This window comes from Scylla paramamosain, chromosome 18 (assembly GCF_035594125.1).
Source record: "Scylla paramamosain isolate STU-SP2022 chromosome 18, ASM3559412v1, whole genome shotgun sequence".
Classification (NCBI taxonomy): Eukaryota; Metazoa; Arthropoda; class Malacostraca; order Decapoda; family Portunidae; genus Scylla; species Scylla paramamosain.
Genome location: NC_087168.1, coordinates 20,947,585 through 20,967,004, shown reverse-complemented (window position 1 = coordinate 20,967,004; position 19,420 = coordinate 20,947,585). Strand labels below are relative to the sequence as shown.

The window sequence follows — 19,420 nt, the reverse complement described above, 5'->3', positions numbered from 1 at the left end:
CCCGCTGTAGTCACATGCACCCTCAAATTAATGAGATCTTTGCGTACGATCAGTTAATGACTCCTTGGGTGCTGAAATTTGATAGAATGAAACAAGAAGGACTGACTACACAAGAAACAAAGGGGACTTTCTCCTATTATAGGCTCTTATAGGCAAAAAAAAAAAAAGATAGATGAAGCAGATACATAATAACAATAAAATATAACAGAACGCAATATAAAAGAATAGTATGCAAGTTGAAACAATGACAGATCTCCATTAATTATTGTAAAAGAGGTTGTTTTCTATGACCTAGACAGAACTATTCACCTGGTGATCTATAGGACTATGCAGAAGACCCCATAAGAATTATAATACTTAGGATATGAAGACTCAGGCCCGTATTTTTATTGTTGTGGTCCCTCATAAGGATTAGTTGGATGGATTATCACGGGTATTTTTCCTGTTGATGATGCAGGGTTCTTGTTAACCTATCATTAGCATATTAAGAAAAAAAGTCCTGGAAAACTGCGACAACATCCATTAATGCCTGTTAAAAGTAGTCGAGATAAGACACGGAAAACGACTGAGAGCGAGAGCCCGGCGTCTCTGAATCTAGTCCACTGCGTAAGTGTGATGGACTAACGTTTAAGTAGTACATTCAGGATTATTTTGTGGGAATACATATTTCGTTACTACGTGCTTTGGGGATTATGTGAGTAACTTTAGCTTACTGATATCTAGACACTGACTATCTATTTCTGAGCCAAAAGTATGCTGCCTTTTCAAATCGTGATCCACACAATGAAGGCATCAGCAGTGAAATTAATTAACTGATTAAATCTAAACCTCATCCTATCTAAATTAAATCTAAACCTCATCCAAACCTAATCTAGTATAGTCCCCAGATGAAAACGCTGATGCTATTTTAATATTATCCTTTTCCTCGATGAACTCAGCATGCACCCACTTGGGCTAACAATGCCTCGAATACATGAAGTTGGTTTTGGTGTTCCGAAACTGTCTCGTCAACTAAGGCTTCCACGGGAGACACGAGGAGGAGCAGTGGTAGTCCTCAAGTACTTCGCGCGGCGTTAGATATCCCTTGCACTGTGGTGGTGGGAGGGAAGTGACAATCTGGTGTGGTTTAAACGAAGCCACCATGATATTGTTATCAAACCTGAGGGCCCGGAGTGTCAGTGGCGTCATGTTCGCGTCCCTTTTACTGCTTCTGTTGCAATCCGGTAGGTGGAAGAGGCTCCATCGGATTCTCTTCTTGGGTAATCTTTAAGGTCTGGAGTATTTTGCACTATTATGTAGGGAATATGTTAGGATCTTTTTGTGAAGTGCTGGGTGCCCATTTGTATGAGGGAGGTATGGTGGAAAGCATTGGTATTATGATTAAAGCTGGTGAAAGGGCACGCTAGTGTCTATCTGACGGATTAGAAGTAAATGCCTTAATGTATGAGATAGTTGCAGTGAGAAGCGGTGCTTTTATGACGTGGAACTGATGATCGGTTACTGTAGATTCTGCATATGTGACTGATTACATATGCGAGTAATATTTGACTGAATAGTAGAAGTAGCTGTTATTTCAAGGGCGTTCCTAATTGGCGAATGGATTAATCAAGACAGAATTTGAGGCCCCGAGTCATTGGATTTGCCTACCAGATACCATATAAATTTGTATCGGTCTCACTGGTCTGTGGTATTAGTGCCACGTGTTCATAGTCAGTGAGGCGTCAGTGGAATATAATGGTTGTTTTCTTACTTTGCTCCAATGTCAGATAATGGCGTCTCTGGTGCGACTTGTGAGGCTAACCTAGAATGCTGCCGGCACCCTCCGTGGACTCCCGCGTTTCGTGAGTGTTGCAGTGACGGCTGCTGCCCGGACTGCGACAGAGTCAGGCGTGTACCAGGTGAATAGTGGTGCTTGGCTGTCTATATGCCTGTTTCCGTGCATATGACGTCTGTGTGCCTGTATTTCTGTGCCTTTGCTATGTCCTTTCTCGACAGCTACTAAATCCTACGCAATGAAGAAGGGTTGCGAGGCGGCCTTCGAGTGTTGTGTGTACCCTATCTTCACGGACGAGTGGGAGGACTGCTGCGCTAAACACTTCTGCTGTCCACTGTGCCACATGGTGTCCAAAGGTGAGTGAGTGTAATATTATCTCTTCATAACGTAAGACTCTTACTTCTAGCTCCTGATGCTTAAACTGTTGGGAACTCTCTGCTTCTTTTCACATTTACTACGATTTGGAGTATGAAGACACCTCTGAAATTAGATTGATCAATTTGAAATATGGAGTATAAAGACACCTGAAATTGAATTATTCAATCATTTGAAATTATCTTGAAACAGACTTCATTAAGAACGACTGGTGATTGGCAACTGACTTCTCTATACCCCTAACCAGTCTTTTTCATACCTTAAATACGAATACGTATGTTTGAATAATGCGCAATGCCCTCAGGCTGCTGTTACAACGGTCAAATGCACAAGTGGGGAAGCGTAGTGGACTCCTTCACCAACCCGGAAACTCGCCTGATGTGTGGTGCCAGGATAAACAGGAGCAAGCCTCACTTGGTGGCCACAATTGTGCCCTTTATGTCTCAACCTCTCCCGGGTAAGGGAAGGCTGATGTTAACTGGAACTGTCTATTTTAATGAATAACTTAACATGGATTTATTAGAATGGCACACTGATGCAAGTCTAGCAAAGGAATGACAATCTGTAGTTCTCTGTTGTTCCGTAGCACGAGTTCTTCTGACTGCGAAAGCCAAAATTAAATACAATATGAAAACTTTATCATCCGCATCTTCCCTTCAGAGATCGATTTATTAGAATGGCACACCGATGCAAGTCTAGCAAAGGAATGACAATCTGTAGTTCTTTGTAGTTCCGTAACATTGTAGTTCTTTAGACTGAGAAAGCCAAAATTAAATCCAATATGAAAACTTTATTATCCGCATCTTCCCTTCAGAGATCAACTGTGATGACTGCACTGAGAGCAGGCACTGCGTAGACAGAAATGGCATAGTCCATGAGGATGGCGAGAAATGGTTAGCAAACCCGTGCTCGCTGTGCCGGTGTGATAATGGAATTTTCGAATGCTTACCAGTGAGGCCCCGGTGCCCCCCTCCACCTTACCCACAGTGTGTCCCCGTCCCCCCCGCACCTGGTGACTGCTGTAACAAATGGGACTGTTCACGACTAGAGAGGTAAGCTGCAACACTTCAGCGGTTATGATTCACTTAGTACGGAAAGCATCAGCGGTTTGCGAGGGAAGACTGACTTAAGGGAGGAAAATGTGTAGTAATGACGATGCTGTTTAGCTTAGTAGAAAAAGTCTCCTTAGTCTATAGTTTTTGTATAGAGGGTATTAACGTTTCATGAGACTTTTTTGAGGGTGGAGGGTAACAAGATTGGAAGCACGTTTAGTCTGGGGGAAAAAAAAAAAAGTGTTGGTACTCTTGCCATTTGGTTAGAAGCCTGTTTAGCCTGGAAAGTTACGTAGATATTCTGCTAAATGGTTTTCAGCACTCGTAAGTTTGTGTATTGCGAATTCTTTTCCAGCATGTGCGTTGATGCGTATGGCGAGGTGCGGCAGGAGGGGGAGCAGTGGACGGGGCGCGATGACCCCTGCTTGATGTACATGTGCAAGGCAGGAGGCATGATTTTGAACGCTCGTCGATACTGCCCATCACGGTCCCGCGTCAGGGTGCCTGCTGGTTGTGAGCTGCAGAATCGCTCTGGTGAATGCTGTCTAGTGCTGCATTGCCCGTGAGTGTGATGATACTGGGTGGTGATGCGATGACCGCGTCCAAAGTGACTAATGCGCACTTGACAATTGCATGTTATGTAGGAACTTGATGCTGGAGGACGTAGGCGAAGGAGGAACAGCTGGACATGAAGCTTGTTAAAGTAAATAGCCTCGTTCTCCATGGTTCCAGGGAGTGTAAGGACAAGAACGGCACAACTTACTCGGCAGGAGATAGCTGGGAGGACCCGGACGACGCCTGTTACACCTTCCACTGCCAGGTTGGGGGCACCGTACAGCGGAGGAGGAAGGCCTGTCGTGAAATTCGACGCCCATTTAGAAATGATTGTGTGCTGCAGCATGAGAACTGCTGCCCGACCTGGATCTGTGGGTGAGTTGACGGGAGGAAAGTTCGTAGCCATGACTAATCCATCGCTAAATCTTGTTAGGTGGTCTTGCACCATGAGACTCGTGTACGGAGGAAGACAGCTTGTATTAAGTCGGACAGATCTCAAAAGTTTATCATCAGCTTATGCATGATTTGAATGTTGGAGTTGCTGTATCGACTCCCCTTTGTGTTGGTGCGCAGGGGGTGTGTGGACCAGTACGGGATGACGCACGCCGCGGGAACAAGCTGGACTGATAGAGATGACCCCTGCATCACCTACATTTGCAACGACAGAGGAATTAGACTTGCCTCCAGGGTTGACTGTCCGCCCCTCAATCCCCAGCCTGCACGAGATTGCATAAAGATAAAGAAAGACTGCTGCGATGAATGGAAGTGCCCGTACGTATGATTGGGGTTTGCTAATGGAAGTGTGTGAAAATAGATTCGGGTCTTCAATGTAAAATGGACGGTACAAATGCGTTGTGACCATGCTTGTATCTGGATGTACGTATGTGGTATGGTGTATATATGGAAACTTAAGTACTGGAACGTAGCATGGCAGGAAGCAGGTCCTATTATTTTGAGTTGTAACGGTCGTGAAGCGTAATAGCTGGTATGATTTGTGTGATCCCTTTCAGATTTATAATGCATCTATATTTCTTTCAGGGGCGACGTAACGTACTGCACTGATGAACAGGGAGGGAGACGCGAGGTAGGGGAGAGCTGGGTTGACGCAAATAATCCGTGCATCCTCTGGCACTGCCCGGAGGACCTGACCCCCGTGCAGGCCATCATAGATTGTGCCATGCCGCAGCCGCCTCCCAGTCCAAGCTGTACCATGCAAATGGATCAGTGTTGTCCTAAATGGCACTGCCCGTAAGTATTGCAGGAATAAAGATGAGCGAAACTTTCTGTAAATTCTTGCTAATTACTCCTGAGAGAGAGAGAGGGAAAAAAAAAAACGTAACTTTCCAGTTGTGTGGATGATAACGGGGTGGAGAAGGTTGTTGGGGACATCTGGGACCACCCGAAGAACAAGTGTATGTTAGTGGAGTGTACAAGTGATGGTGCCCGCGAGAAGCTGAAGCCCTGCCCTCCGATCCCTCACGGCAACCCAGGCCACAATTGTGTGCTGCAGTTTGATGGCTGCTGCCTCACGTGGAACTGTGGAAATGAATCCTCTATGTAAGATTTTATTAGGTTACTCTATTTATTTTTTTATATAGTACTGGCACAGCGCACAATGAAAGTCGTATAAGTATGTTCGTTCACTTGCTGCATTCAAATAAAAAGATAGACTGATTCTGTATAAATATTGCTTAATTTAGTTCTGCTGTTGTCATTATATTCTTCATACTGACGGTGATCTTGATGTGTGTGTGTATAGATTAGAAAACTGTCGTCGGCTAGTTTCAAAATACAAAGGTTACTCGTATTCAAAAATTTAGGTTCATTATAGTCTACATACTGACGTGTTGCAATTTTCCAGAGGAGCGTGTCCAGATCCCTTCAGCTTCAATAGAAACTGCTTCCAGTACTTCGACCAGTGTTTGTTGGATAGCGATTGTTACTACAACAACAAGTGCTGCCTGGTGGCGGGATGTGGGCATGAGTGTATGGAGGGTAAGGACAACATTATCAAATACATACATTGTGGGCTTGAAGATGAAGCATGCAGATGGTTTCCTGACGACTGTAACTATTACTTCATTAGCCACGAAATCATAAAAATTGTCATCCTTCTAACAAGCGTCCAATGCAGGGGAATGTTCTTTGACATATTTAGCTTCTTAACGTCTATAACCCCCTTACCCCTATTACCTAAGCCACAATAACCTACAGTCCTCTTCTCCTACAGATAACCTCGTCCTTCCCTGACACTGTCCAAGCGAGGGGAATATCCTTCATGCAATTTTTTTTACTTTCCTAACGTTTATAACCCTACTAAGCCACAGTATCCTAAAATCCTCCCCTTCTGACAGCGTCCAAGGCAGGGGAGTGTCCTGTCATAAACTACATAGTCGCCCCTCAGTGCACCTCGGATATGGTGGATGCGTGTCAGTGGGACCACCAGTGTCCAGGGAACCAGAAGTGTTGCTTCCTACACTGTGCCAAACGCTGCATCGACCCCTTCTGAAGGTGAGGTGGTTAGTGAGGAGTGTCTATTGGTATTTTTTACTTGACTATTAAATTATTTTTATCTTTGCGCCATTAAAGTTACAGGGTAAGTAAATATAAGTACAGTCGTGGAATATTGCGTCATTACAGTTACAGGGCAAATCACTTGGTACAGTCGTGGTATGTTACATGGTACTTGTCATACCTCTGCCTCTGCATGTAGTTTGCCTTTATCTTGTGCCACTACAGTTACTAGGGCAGTTGGAATGAAGTGTACGATGGTGTGACGATAGAGTACAGTAACAGAGCTAGACAGGGATAGATTGGTGAAGAACAGAAACAAGACTTGAAAACGTGCCGATAAATCACACCCTAATTACTTAACCACAACCATGGAATATTTTGTTGTATTTGATAATTTGTAAAGGATGATTGATGACAGTACACGACTTCATAATTTCAGAGAGGGAATTCAAGACTTTTATGCTAATGAACCCCATTTTTCCTGACAGCCCGAGGAGTGGACAACGCGAGAAAATCCTTTAAATTCTTCTGTAAATAAGAGGTCTTCGTTTACATTTACTTAAAAACTCGTATGTAAATAATTATTCGTTTACTGTTACCCACAAATATACTTAACATGAATAAAGTTGTATTTCTTGGGAAACCTACAGAAGGAAAGGGATTTGATGGTCAGGCTGAATGATAGTGATGCAAGATATTAAATAATGTATTGTACGAATTGTATTTGATGGTCAGGCTGAATGATAGTGATGCAAGATAAGTAATGCATTGTACGAGTTATATAACCACCATTAGTCACTGTTAAGCACATTATTACCCCTTGTCAAGCCACCACAACTCGCTGTTCTATAGATCATTGTAAGGTTGTTAGTTTCGCATAACGAAATGTCTCCTGTTGGCGCGTGGCGAATGGGTGTCACGATATTGCGTATTTGCGGCGTTGATAGGAGCGTCTTGCGACACGCCGCGTCACCTGCCCCACCTCCGTTTCGCTCTCACCAGTGTGTTCGTACTGTCCCCTCGCCCATTCTCCCCGACATCATTGCGTAAAGCTGCCCACGGATGGCTTGAACTCAACAGAAATGGAGGAAACGTAAAGAAATGTTCATCATGATTGGACAAAAAACATTGGACTATAACTGATTGGTAGAATTTAAGAAAAGTAATGCTAAACATCAACCTATCCAGCCTGCCCAGCATCATTACGTAAAGCTGCGCATGAGTGGTTTGAAAAAAACTCAAGGGGGGAGAGGGACAATGAGAGAAATACTCATCGGAAGCGAAAAAAAAAAAAAAATAGTAAATAAATATATATATATATATATATATATATATATATTATATAGTATAATTGGCATAAGATACGAAAGTTTGTTTATTATGACAGGTTCCATTCTCCGTTGCGCCCTCCAGTGGATACTCCTGTAAGTTTCTCAGCCACTGCTTTTCCGTTACTTAAGAAAATATAGACTACAATAGGCCACTCTTGTTGCTTTCTATGCATCTTTAAGTGTCCCTCCAAAATAATAATCACATAATAATAAGGCTGCATAAGCCAGTCTTAAATCTATAATATATTTTCTAATATTACTCATGTCAGTCAGCTGGGTCTTTTTTTTTTTATTCGGTATCTATAGGCTTATTATATATCATTGATCAGAAAGCGAGAGGCGAACGAACACACACAAACACAAAAGGCCCCAAACATTTATAAATATAAAGTCAAGAAGGATCCATACTGATTATTTTAACTAGGCAGATTAACTTATTATAAGACAGCACGAGTGAGAGAACGCATTGAAAACTAATAATTAATTAAAATAGCAAGTACTTTTCTTTTATACCATGCTTTCACTCGTTTGGGGTATGTGCAACCCTGCCCTCTGTCCTCTTTGTCCCATATGGGAGATAATACCTCTGAGGATTATGCAAGAAGTGCACCCTACATCTGTGGGTTCTCTAGGGCGAGGTGTATATAAGCGGACTGACTGTAGTATGGGTCCAAGGGCGCTCATCCTACCACAAACATGAAGTTCGCTGTGACTCTCGCCTCCTTCCTGGTTCTCTTTGCGCTTTCAAGGTAAACTAAAGCAAAATTAACACAATACCTGATTACCTGCATGAGTCGCTTCAACGCCTCCCACACTTAGATTTTTTTACATTATGTGCACTTATAGTATCGTTGCCCAAGTTAGTGATGTCATATGAAAATTCCAATAACTTCCACTAAAGTCTTTTAGAAGTAGTCAAGTTGAAATGTTTAAGGTCACCCTTCATATCAACTCGAGCACACAGCCATCTCCATCTCATACAGAACAAAATACTACCAGCATTTTTCAGTAACACATCACAGAGCACCACACTCTTTAGTGCCAATAACTACAACATCTCGAACCCAACCTGTCTGTATAATAAGTCCTGCATAATTCTTTCCCCCACAGCGCACAGACAGATGTTGGATGGTGCAGGTGCGGGTCTTTCGTGTCCTCCAGGCATATGGAAATCATGGTTCTGGAGCTGCCTGAGATCACCATCAACGACTGTGACAGCCACAACCAGTGCAAGAACGCCTGCAGTAAGGAGGTGAGGAAATAACATCAGTGAGAGAATGTGTGAGTGAAAGGTTGGGGGTAAATAAACTAATTAAGATTTTCATGAAGATTGAAATATGAGATTAACGTGATGAAAGTGACTAGTTTACTTTCATAATAGGATTCTTTACTCCTGTGTATAACTGTATGTAGGTATTAGATTGTCTGATGAGGCTCGTCCAAATGTAACCTTGTTCTGTCAACAGATCAATACCATGACCAATAACATGGACTTGTGGTCGACGGTTGATGGAGAGACAGTTGGCCAGTACTTCTGCAATGAGCTCTTCCAACACGGTTTCTTCTGGATCCATAATTCTTACGTGAGTTTCTTTGTATTGATGCTTTTTAGATGAAAGTGTTCTGATCCAGCGTCTTTTTGCCGAACTAAATAATTAGTCGTTGATTTGCTGTTTTGTGCTTGTCTTTCTAAGCTTCCTATTGACTCAGCACGGACAGCCTGATCACTGAGTCTGCTCCAGTCATAACACTACAGGGAGTCCTCGGTTTACGACGGTCTCGACTTGCGCCATCTCGTGGTCATGAAGCTGGCAGTGTTTGTCCCTCTATATTCCTCTTTGATTTTTTTTTTATTATTGTTTTGTTTATTGTATGTATTTTTTTTCTTTTACCAGTACAGTAGTTATGCTTCTATGTCCTAGATTAAGATTTAACAGTTAAAGCGTAGCATTAACATACGGGAGTGATATACTGTAGGTGCTTACTTTGACCACTTCTAACCTACGCCATAAATCAATTTATGACATGGCGTACGAATGGAACTCTGTTGTAACTTAAGGATCCCTGTATTTGCATGGCTCTTTTAATACCACAGATCCACGGATATTATGAGGTGTGTGGCGGCCCTTGGGAATACACTGGAATCGACTCGCAACAGCAATTGTGCTGCACCAACCATGAGCACATCCACTGCGTCTCCAGGATCTAGAAACAAAGAAGGTGCACCAGAACTCCGAACACGGCGATCCAACACCCAATCACACTCGTGTAACACCTCGACCCTTGAGACCAAATATAGAATCCCAACTTAGTGCACGTGCTGAGCGTGTACTAAAGGAGTCAGAGGAAACACAGACAAGGGCAGTGTGTGTCTAAAGAGAAAGATATTCTATTTTACAACTTAGAATTTAGTTTTCTTTACCTTCATGGAATGGGAGAGATCCATACCACATCACTGATAAAATAAGAGACGTCTGGATATAAAGGAACCACCTCCCCAAACAGTGTATGACTAATGTACTACACGTACACATAACTACTATCAAAGCATCCCGCTGTGTTGCAAGGTTACTTCACTCACCTAGACTGGAAAGAATGGCGGTAGAAAGTAGAAATGTGAAAAAGAAAAAAAAAAACGTTAATTGTTCCCCTGTTTTTATAATAGCTGCCCATGATAACCTCCCATTGCGCTACCAGGCTGCCTCGTTCTTCCTCAGACCCAACTTGGCAATAATGAAGCAAAAAGGCATAGCTGGCAACTTATCCCGGCAACGACAAGTCAAATACATTGTTATACTGTTTTTCATCATTGGGCAGCGGAATCCAGCCAGAGGGGGACCCAAATTTTCAATGAGTGCCTAGAACGGTAAATTATAAATAATCCGTGATGTTATAAATGCACTTAAAAAAAAAAAACATTATTTTCATAGGCAGCAGCTCAATTCTCAGCCCATGACGTCACAGTTCGTGAGTCGCTCCCGCCGCCAAACTCAATTGTTCTCCAAACGGCGAAGTGCTTACATCAGTTTGGCGGGTGTATTCCTACAAACCTGGGAGTGAAAATCAAGGTAATGGATGCAGTGTGTTGCAGTATGCGTCCAGTGTTTTGTAAATATTCATGGTATGCTCTTTTTATTATTTCTATTTATTCCTATGGTTTATGTGTGAGTGGGTGTGTAGGTGGATGGAGGTCGGGTGTGGGTGGTTGTGTTGGTGTGTGTATATAGGTTTATTTGTGTGTGTGTGTGTAGGTAATTAGGTTTTGATGTGTGCTTATAGACTTACATTTGTATGTGGGGTGGATGGGAGGGGGTGGGGTGAGGGTGTTGGTGTGTGTATAGGTTTATATGTGTGAGTGGGGAATCCCTTCATTGCCAGCACACCTGCTATATCTAAAGGACACCAAAGCATCTATATACATATATTACTGGCTGGAAGATGTGCTGTAAACCTAAAATAAATAACAGTTGTATTCACATGCATGATAAATCTGACTAGTGGGCACAAAGTGTACGACAACAGCAAAAATTAGACAGATAATCATCCAAGAAGTTGGATGAGCTGTGTCTAAAACCATCAGCATAATTAGATTCAGCCATGATAATGGTAAGGTAATTCCAGATTTTCATCACTGGGAAAAATCTGTGCCTGACATCACAACTTTAAGGAATGGGAATTTTGTATGTGTGGCCTCCAGTGCTGATAGAAGGGGTTGAGGTGAACAGGTCTGCTGCACCAATTTGGGAGAGTCCATGAAATTTTTTTGCATAATATAAGGTAATTTTATATCAAATGCAGCTAAGGGCATTTGATCCCTCAAAAAAGGTGCCTAATGGGCATTTTCCTTTTTATTTACAATGGAGGTCATTTGGCAGGTGAAGTCCTTCTGTCTGTATGTATGATAAAAGTCAAGAAAGTGTGTCTGGATAATTAACACATTTCAGAATATTATCAATGTACATTTTTCTATTCAACTACATGGTACTCATTAATATTCTGTATTGATCCCATTATAAGTTCCACTAAATGACTGAATAAAATGACAAAATCTATTCAAAAATTAATATGGAGCCAAATATATATGTTTTAAGTATCCTTTGGCTCCATAAAGTCAGTGTCTCACTTTGTGAACACCTCCTCATTGCTGCTGGAGGCTGGCGATGAGGCAGTGCTGTCACTTCCTTTACTTCTTGAGGAGCTTGAGCTGCCAGCAAATATAGTCATGATATCTTCACCATTGTGTTCAAAAGTATTTCCTTTGCCAACTTGTAGCAAACTGCAATAAAAGAAAAAAATAAATAGTTTAAAATACTTATAATTCTAAATGCTATATAATGTTATTTATCTGTTAGTCTGTATGTATGTGGCCATCTGTATTACTAATGCCTAAGCTCTTGAGGTGTAATACAGTGGTCCACAAGATTATTCCTTTCTGATGGGGGCCAAGGGGGCTAAGAGTGTGAATGGTGTGTGCGACTGTGTGGCACTCTGTCTGGGCCACCCTGTGTGGGTCTGCCAGCCTGGTATATAAATAGATAGATAACATTATATGTAATGGATTAAAAAACCAGCTAAATGCAATGTATGTATGTATGTATGTGTATATATATATATATATATATATATATATATATATATATATATATATATATATATATATATATATATATATATATATATATATATATACGATACAAACAACATTATTCTTCAACTATGACTTGCTTACAAACCAATGGCTGTTGAGCTGCAGCTATGCCATGATTTTAAGCTTCTGATCTGGAACAGTTTCTTGAAATAAACTTTGGATAAAATGTTAACGGGTCCTAAAATAAACTCTAATGTTGAAATGACAACTTCCAATGATGATACGATGACTATATTGCAGAAAAGTCAGTAATATGATAATATCTAGGTTTTCATAGTAAAAACCTACTCCCAAAACTTTTCTAAACTAAGTGAATAAATAAACAATTACAATTTAGCTTATCAAATTTCCCCATTGGTTAGAGAAAATACCTAAAAGACTTTAGCCACTACAGTGATGTGAGCCTACCATGTCAGCACTTCATCAGTAGACATATCTTGATATTTTGATGATTTCGCTTCCTCCAGTGAAAGCTGCAACACTCCGTATTTTTTACTGCCCTCAATTCTTGTGTTTGACATTGAAATCTGAAACAAAATGTAGAGATTAAATAACCTCATGAGACTGAATTTGTATCTCTTAACAATATCAAGATTATGAAATTTCTGAGGAATCAAGGAAATACAAATTTTGCCCACAAATAATACTAGCTCTTATAGTTTACTTTTTTTTGTACTGTAACCAGTAAAAGAGTAAAGTATTGTATTTAAATAAAATCAGTTAGGACCTAAGATTCCTTTCATAATATTTTGTAGAGTTGTATCTAAAATACAGTATTTCACTTACCTTTGCTCCACCTTCTATCTGAATGCCAGTCTTACAGTTCTTGATGGATGTGGTGGAGATGCTGGCAACAGCACCATCTCTAAAATCCATCCCACCAGCAGAACAGTTCTGGACAGATACTTGGTTAACACAATACTGTGTGTTCCCCAGCCCAAGCAAACCCCATTTTCCACCTGGAAAGGGTATGCAAGAAAAACAAGAATTTCAATACAATCTGCCTTCCCCTACATGAAAAGGATAACAGAAAGTGAATTATTCTATCATCATAAACAATAAAAAAAAAAAATAAATAAATAAATAAATGAAAATAAATAAATAAATAAATAAATAAAAAACAGGATGTATTCAAAGCAAAACATCATTACCAAAGTCTTGGCATGCAACGAGTTTATAATACAGCAAATAAATGAAAAGCTGCAAGACTCACAAAGACCTGGAAAGAATAAGAAAAAAATAGAATCATCCTAATAGTACACAAGAGGCGATGAATCCAGCATGAGACTGGAGGCTTTTGGTGAGAGGTCCCACATCTGGTCTGATCAGATGTGAGAAAACATTTATAATGGGGCAAACTTTTCACACATGAAACAAATTTGCCAGTCTGGAGGAGATCGTTTTCTTCATGCCACTCTCAAGACTCCATCTGGGAGCAATACCAAGAGGGAGGCTGTTGTGTGAAGTAAAAAAAATGATCCTGCATGTGATGCCAATAGGCTGTGACACATGCATCAGATTCCTTGTTCCAGCTGAGTCAAGGTAAGAGCTACTGATTTGTCTGCAAACTTCCAACATCCAATAGCAATGACCATGTGTAGACTTCTGAAGTTCCAGAGATTGGTAAAATTATAGAAAACATTGAAAACTGGAGTGAGTCAGCAAAAAGTGTGCTGACATTATTAACTTTATGAACATTGGGGATCTTGGTGTAAAGAACTTTCCTCTGCCAACAGGGTGGTCTGTATAAATGAGTTTCCTTGCATACAGTAGACTTTAAGTAGTAAACACTATAACCATTACCTGTAATTGTAACTTTCTCCATGGTTGTTAATCCACTATGCTGAACAATTCCAATCTGCCCAGGGGCTGGCTTCAAGGTGATGTTCTGAATGTGGAAGCTGCCTGTTATGTCCATTAAAACATCACCATTCTTACTGTTGCCTTCCACCACTATGCCTTCTCCAAGCCCTGAAACAGCAAATCAGTAAGATAAGAAATGAACATAATAAACTTTAAAATGTACACGTACTCTCAAAAATGTTTGATGCATCAATAAATCAATTAATTAATAATAATTAAATCAATTAATCAATAAAGTTTCTGTTGGGAATAGCTTACCAAGCAATGCTCCCCCTTTTGCAAACAAGTACCCCAGTTGACTCAGTGTGTGCTGTCCTGGAAGCAGTATGACCACATCTCCCTCCTGTGCTTCATTAATAGCACTCTGAAGGGAGGAGTGTGTCTGGCAAAGATCTTCCTTAGTAACCTGAAGGAAAATATTCAACTTGGTATGATGGAAATATAAACTAGTGTATGCCGTCAAGCCTTGCAGCGGAAGTATGTGGCCAGCCAAGCTCCTGGGATGTAGTAAGATTGTCCACAAGACCATCCCTTTTCACCAGGGACTGATGGTGATAAGAGTATGAGTGATGTGCATATGAGTGTGAGGTGGTTTGTCTGGGTCACACCATGTGAGATTGTCAGCTTGATATACGGATGGATAGGATGCATGATGGGAATGTCAGGTCTATCAGCTATCCCACTGAGTGTCTATTTCTCATAGTTATTTTGCTGTGGAGGAAAATACAATGGACAGTAAATAATTATCTGATGATTGTGGTAATTTCTTCATCAGCTTATAATAAAAGCCGCTTAGGTTTGAAAGTTTTCTTATTTCCCACCTGAGACAAGGATTCTATGAGATCTGGCAGCATAGCCAAGTGCTCCATCATTTGCACAGCAGGAAGGGCATTTGCTACCACCTTCACCTTTGCATGAGGCCCCTTTGTGTCCATTTCCTCTTCTTGTGATGGGTAAACTGAAATCTCCCTGAAACATGAAGGAATACTGTGTGTGGGCATGTCCTAGGATTAAATAGCATCACTGAATTTGTATTCCCCTTAATGTTAAAGGGGTCAAGAGTTGGTGACACATTTCATAGCCAGGTGGGGAGAATACTGCCAAATAAATCCTTGCATACTGTAAAAGGTGACTTATAACAGAGCCAAGAGGACTAGAAATTCTTTTCTTTGTATTTTGATCTCTACAATGAGACAAGGTCATCCTACCTACTTTAAGGTTGGGTCTCAGGTTAGTATATGAATAGACAAATCTGCACAACACCTGTACTCAATCCAAACTGTTCCTCACTAATTTTCTCTTCAACATTTATTTCTTAAAAAAATAAAATAAATAAATAATAATAATAATAATAATAAAAATAAATAAATAAAAAAAATAATAATACTGTTAGGTATTCTAGAATTTATAACTCTCTTACATTTGGTTTAGCTGTACTAAATCATACCTTAAAATAGGATCTTTCATCATGTCAAACTGTGCTTTGAGTTTTTCCAGTTGCTTGTGCAGCTTGAAGAGCTGAGCAACATCTTTCTGATCCATCTCAAAATCTGCACCTTGTTCTTCATTCCTGGATTCAATATGCTGGATTTTCTTCAGTGCATGATTAGCTTTCCTGATAATGGCTTTAAGACCAGCAACTACAGCTGTTGGGATGCGACCTGCTTGGATGTCTTGATATCTGAAAGTGCATTCAAGTTATTGCATGTAATGGATCGTGCACAAGCAGTACAAGGTACAAGTATTCCTATTACTATATGAAATATATAGTAAGAGTCTGTAAATTTTCCATCCATCATTTGTTTGTTTAATTTGAAAGTCTCCCACTAACTGCCATATCTATCACTACAAATACACAAATGTGAAAATTACTTTGATAAAAAAAATAACTATTTTTCAATGAGGAACACACTGACTACTTACAGCTTGAGGCGAGAAGTAATGAGGGATTGGTCAAAATAAATATTTTCTTCCTCCAAATCCCATGGTTGCCATATGTGTTCATAAAAGAATCTGAAAGTAGGAAAAAAATATTTGATTTAATGTAATAGTTATCTGAATCACTCCATTTCAAAATTCTATACACCTTCCAAAAATCTGACCAAAATTTTAAACATTTTCTTGTAAATGCAAATAGGGTTGTGAGGGTTGTCACATCAGCAAACAAAAACTGAACCAGTAAAGGTATTTACTTTAACTGGCAAATGACTTCTGCAGTGCTGACCATATCTAAGGCTGCATTTTCTTGATCTGCAAGCACAGACAGCTCCATCAATGGAACCTGGACCTGAATTGAATTACAGAAAAAAAATAAAATAAAATAACTAGGTGATAAAAAAAAAAAAATAATAATAATAATAATAATCAATACGCAAAACAGGACTCCAGGATATAATACAAAATATAACACTCCACTCTGCATTAAGAAATATTTTTACTGCTTTTAATACTGTTTCAACTTCAAATGCCTGTGGAAAAAAAAATAAAAATAAAATAAATAAATAAATAAAACAAATAAATAAAATAATAATGATAAATGAAGAGGAAAAGTTCAGAAAAAGAATCTCTTAGCATTGGAGAGCAACTAAAATTGCTCATGTTTTGAATTTGAAAGTTTGACAGTTATTAACATAAACTGCTTACCGTCTTATTCTTCCCCTCTTCAATCACCTGTAAGTCCTCCTTCAGTATATTACCATCAACAGGCATCAGTATCTTCACTTCAGCTAAGAGCTTCTCCTGACTAACATCAATGACCTGTAGAGACAAAAATTATTCAAATACAATCTAATACAAAATCCTTAACTTGCTGAATATCCTCATACAAATAATAAATAAATGCACAAGTAGTATATACAATCATTCTCACAGTATAAGTTTGTCACTGCTTTAAATAACAGAAAAGTGGTTTGATTTATTTCCTGTACTGAATAGTTAAAACCTTTGAAGCTGAAGTTTATGAAGATTATTATGTTTTAGTGCCAGCCTGCTTGTGATATAGCCAAAATAGGAACACATCAAATAAGGACGAGGCTCTGTGTCTTACGTCCACATATACACAAGTCTCCTGCTTCAGTTTGAACATGGAATCCAGACGATTTAATGGCACAGTCCACACAGCTTTCCACCCAGCTGGTTCAATTTTGTTCTCCACATACTGAACCAGCTGTCTTTCCACATGTTCTGCTGCAACACCTGTAATGATACAGTACAGTTTAGTGAGTTCATGTTGTAAAAGGCAGCAGAAAAGGCCAGAATAAAGGGACTAGAAATCCTCTCTTCTAATTGTATTCTTACCTCCCCTACCACACAAGATTGCCCCACAGCTGTGAGAGACTACTGGTGCCATACATCGATAGTGTCACACAGTGTGAGGCAATCGGGTGTGGTGGGGGTCAAGTTCTTGCTATGAAAGAGCCTTGTTCCAGACCAAAACCGTCCAAGTTGTGCAACTGATCCCCGTAAAGTGATGGCAGGAGTATTTCTCTTCTCTGTCAGAAACCAAGAGGATAAGAGAGTGGTGTGAATGAGTGTGAATGTGAAGGTTGTGTGCTTTATCTTAGCTAGCCAACTTTTTGGAGGAGACAGCCTTGGTGTATGTACATATGTATGTACAAGTAGACAAGACCAGTTTTGATTATCCTCCTTTGACAGAGATATCAACCTAAAGTACAGAAAATAAGTACCCTGTAACATGCAGCTTAGCTCTGCAACATGGTCCTCTGGTTCCCACTGTGCCCTGATCACATCTGGCAGGCACGGTGACTCGGCTCTTGCGGCAGACAAGTTGTTTCTGATACTATCCTCAAGTGAATCGTTGATGCCTGCCATCAATTCCAGGTTAGGATACAAACGTTTACCTTCAACTTCCAAGCTGAAAAGAAAAGATTATATGAAAAATAGAAGAAAACAGCATCCATGCAGGAGTACATTTTTGGATATGCTTTTTGATCCACTAACAGAGGGTACATGTCTACCATTACATTATTTCTCTGTTTCTATAATAGTGTTACAATATATCATTACAATATGCCAGATGAATCAATTTAGGTAAGGTTCGCTAAGCTTGATGGCACACAAATTAAGTAGGACCACATTACACCATTTTGCAACATGCTATGGAGTACACAAATAAATTAATGTAGGGAAAGCTCACTTGCATAGATGAGGCATAGTCTAGGGAAGGCCTTACAGTATTTCATTATAATAAGCTAGATGAGACAATTCAGGTACAGATCACTAAGCATTGTTCAGGAAGGGTCACATTGCAGTACCTCAATACAAACTATAGGCCAGAAGAAATTATATTGAGAGAGATTTACCATATCTCGATCTGCTGGCTTCCCTGCGCTGGGGTTTACTGAGGCTCTACTTTGAAATCTTCCACTGGAATAGGCACAGATGATCTGACAACACAAGCAGCCGATAATATTGAAGTAGCATTTGTGTTTTCATCTGTGGGCCAGGTCAGGTTAGGGTTAAGATAAGTTCAGATTCATTCAGTTCACTAATTTCACTTCTGATCCTTTGATTGTGTAGATCACGATTTGAAATAGCGTCGTATTTTGCCGAGGCATAAACAATCAGTCTGGAAATGGCAAAGTTATTTCCATAGTGCTCCAAGTAGCAATTTCGCACTAAAAAACCTAATGTTGTAACTGTTTAGGGTCGCAACGATCCCTGGGATTCTATATGCCCTGGTATTGTACTAAGGAGTCTAGACTCCTTGTATCGTCCTGTGAGGATATCACAAGCGGAAAAGCTGACCTGTCTTCGTGAGGAAGGCACAGGTGAGGCGGATTTCTAAAATGTTACTGAGCCACACCCCTTTCGTGGTTACTCTCCTCTCCTGAACCACCTCATGACTCATCTCATCTAACTACACGTCATGCTAACTAATAATTTGATGTTTATGTGACGGAAACACGGTGCACTCACCTCATGTCTACGTTAAGATTCAAGGAGGGACGAAGAATTCAAACACCCGAGATAATGTTTTGAATGTGACTCAAGTCCCGCTCGTGGTGCTTGCGTCATCAAAACACAGCCGCTGGGGAGGCTGCTCTCTCTAGGCGCGCGCAATTTGAACAAGGGAAGAAAGAACAACTACAATCTTATCCAGAAGAAAAGAAAATATTAGGGAGAGTGTTGTTTGATAAGGAAATACAGAAAAGACTGAATAGATAGCATACTAATAAAAAAAAGAAGAGGAGAGCAATAATAAAGAAAACAGAGAGAAAAAAAAAAAAAAACACGGAAACGCCCTTGGATGACATCTTCCCGACAACAGCCACAGAACCGAGGCTCT

At 40.2% G+C, this 19,420-nt stretch overlaps 3 protein-coding genes across 5 annotated transcripts; 2 read left to right on the top strand and 1 right to left on the bottom strand.

Annotated features, from left to right (window-relative positions):
• The first annotated feature begins 1,037 nt into the window (after positions 1 to 1,037).
• LOC135109256 (kielin/chordin-like protein) lies at positions 1,038 to 6,895 on the top strand. Its single transcript, XM_064020519.1, has 13 exons — positions 1,038 to 1,223; positions 1,767 to 1,898; positions 1,996 to 2,130; positions 2,454 to 2,606; positions 2,964 to 3,201; positions 3,557 to 3,763; positions 3,934 to 4,131; positions 4,330 to 4,527; positions 4,795 to 5,004; positions 5,104 to 5,313; positions 5,618 to 5,751; positions 6,111 to 6,267; positions 6,759 to 6,895. Exons 1-12 carry the CDS (start codon positions 1,142 to 1,144, stop codon positions 6,263 to 6,265), a joined length of 2,052 nt encoding a protein of 683 aa, XP_063876589.1. The 5' UTR covers positions 1,038 to 1,141; the 3' UTR covers positions 6,266 to 6,267; positions 6,759 to 6,895.
• A 1,311-nt stretch (positions 6,896 to 8,206) lies between these two features.
• LOC135109254 (uncharacterized) lies at positions 8,207 to 10,002 on the top strand. The gene is made up of 4 exons (XM_064020514.1): positions 8,207 to 8,350; positions 8,712 to 8,853; positions 9,068 to 9,184; positions 9,697 to 10,002. The coding sequence occupies exons 1-4, from the start codon at positions 8,298 to 8,300 to the stop codon at positions 9,808 to 9,810; spliced, it is 426 nt and encodes a 141-aa protein (XP_063876584.1). The 5' UTR covers positions 8,207 to 8,297; the 3' UTR covers positions 9,811 to 10,002.
• Positions 10,003 to 11,544: 1,542 nt separating this feature from the next.
• On the bottom strand, positions 11,545 to 19,182 carry LOC135109253 (SHC SH2 domain-binding protein 1-like). Of its 3 annotated transcripts, none has more exons than XM_064020511.1 (13): positions 19,051 to 19,182; positions 17,799 to 17,986; positions 17,159 to 17,307; positions 16,756 to 16,869; positions 16,305 to 16,399; positions 16,036 to 16,125; positions 15,560 to 15,793; positions 14,934 to 15,081; positions 14,371 to 14,518; positions 14,053 to 14,220; positions 13,036 to 13,208; positions 12,658 to 12,776; positions 11,545 to 11,877 (listed from the first exon to the last, which is right to left on the bottom strand). In XM_064020511.1, the coding sequence occupies exons 1-13, from the start codon at positions 19,053 to 19,055 to the stop codon at positions 11,721 to 11,723; spliced, it is 1,788 nt and encodes a 595-aa protein (XP_063876581.1). In that variant the 5' UTR covers positions 19,056 to 19,182; the 3' UTR covers positions 11,545 to 11,720. The 3 variants fall into 3 exon arrangements, with proteins under 3 accessions (XP_063876581.1, XP_063876583.1, XP_063876582.1); XM_064020513.1 differs by lacking the exon at positions 19,051 to 19,182 and adding an exon at positions 18,880 to 18,979; XM_064020512.1 differs by lacking the exon at positions 19,051 to 19,182 and adding an exon at positions 18,435 to 18,573.
• Between the last annotated feature and the right edge of the window lie 238 nt (positions 19,183 to 19,420).

What these genes read in the sequence shown, in the direction of transcription:
- LOC135109254 (XM_064020514.1), top strand. Translation starts at nt 8,298, where the DNA reads ATGAAGTTCGCTGTGACTCTCGCCTCCTTCCTGGTTCTCTTTGCGCTT. An exon ending in GTTCTCTTTGCGCTTTCAAG is followed by an intron (nt 8,351 to 8,711) that starts GTAAACTAAAGC and finishes TTTCCCCCACAG; the next exon opens with CGCACAGACAGATGTTGGAT. An exon ending in AGAACGCCTGCAGTAAGGAG is followed by an intron (nt 8,854 to 9,067) that starts GTGAGGAAATAA and finishes TTCTGTCAACAG; the next exon opens with ATCAATACCATGACCAATAA.
- LOC135109256 (XM_064020519.1), top strand. Translation starts at nt 1,142, where the DNA reads ATGATATTGTTATCAAACCTGAGGGCCCGGAGTGTCAGTGGCGTCATG. An exon ending in CAGAGTCAGGCGTGTACCAG is followed by an intron (nt 1,899 to 1,995) that starts GTGAATAGTGGT and finishes CTTTCTCGACAG; the next exon opens with CTACTAAATCCTACGCAATG. An exon ending in TGCGATGAATGGAAGTGCCC is followed by an intron (nt 4,528 to 4,794) that starts GTACGTATGATT and finishes TATTTCTTTCAG; the next exon opens with GGGCGACGTAACGTACTGCA.
- LOC135109253 (XM_064020511.1), bottom strand. An exon ending in ATTACTTCTCGCCTCAAGCT is followed by an intron (nt 15,794 to 16,035) that starts GTAAGTAGTCAG and finishes ATGCACTTTCAG; the next exon opens with ATATCAAGACATCCAAGCAG. An exon ending in ACTGATGAAGTGCTGACATG is followed by an intron (nt 11,878 to 12,657) that starts GTAGGCTCACAT and finishes CTTTTATTGCAG; the next exon opens with TTTGCTACAAGTTGGCAAAG.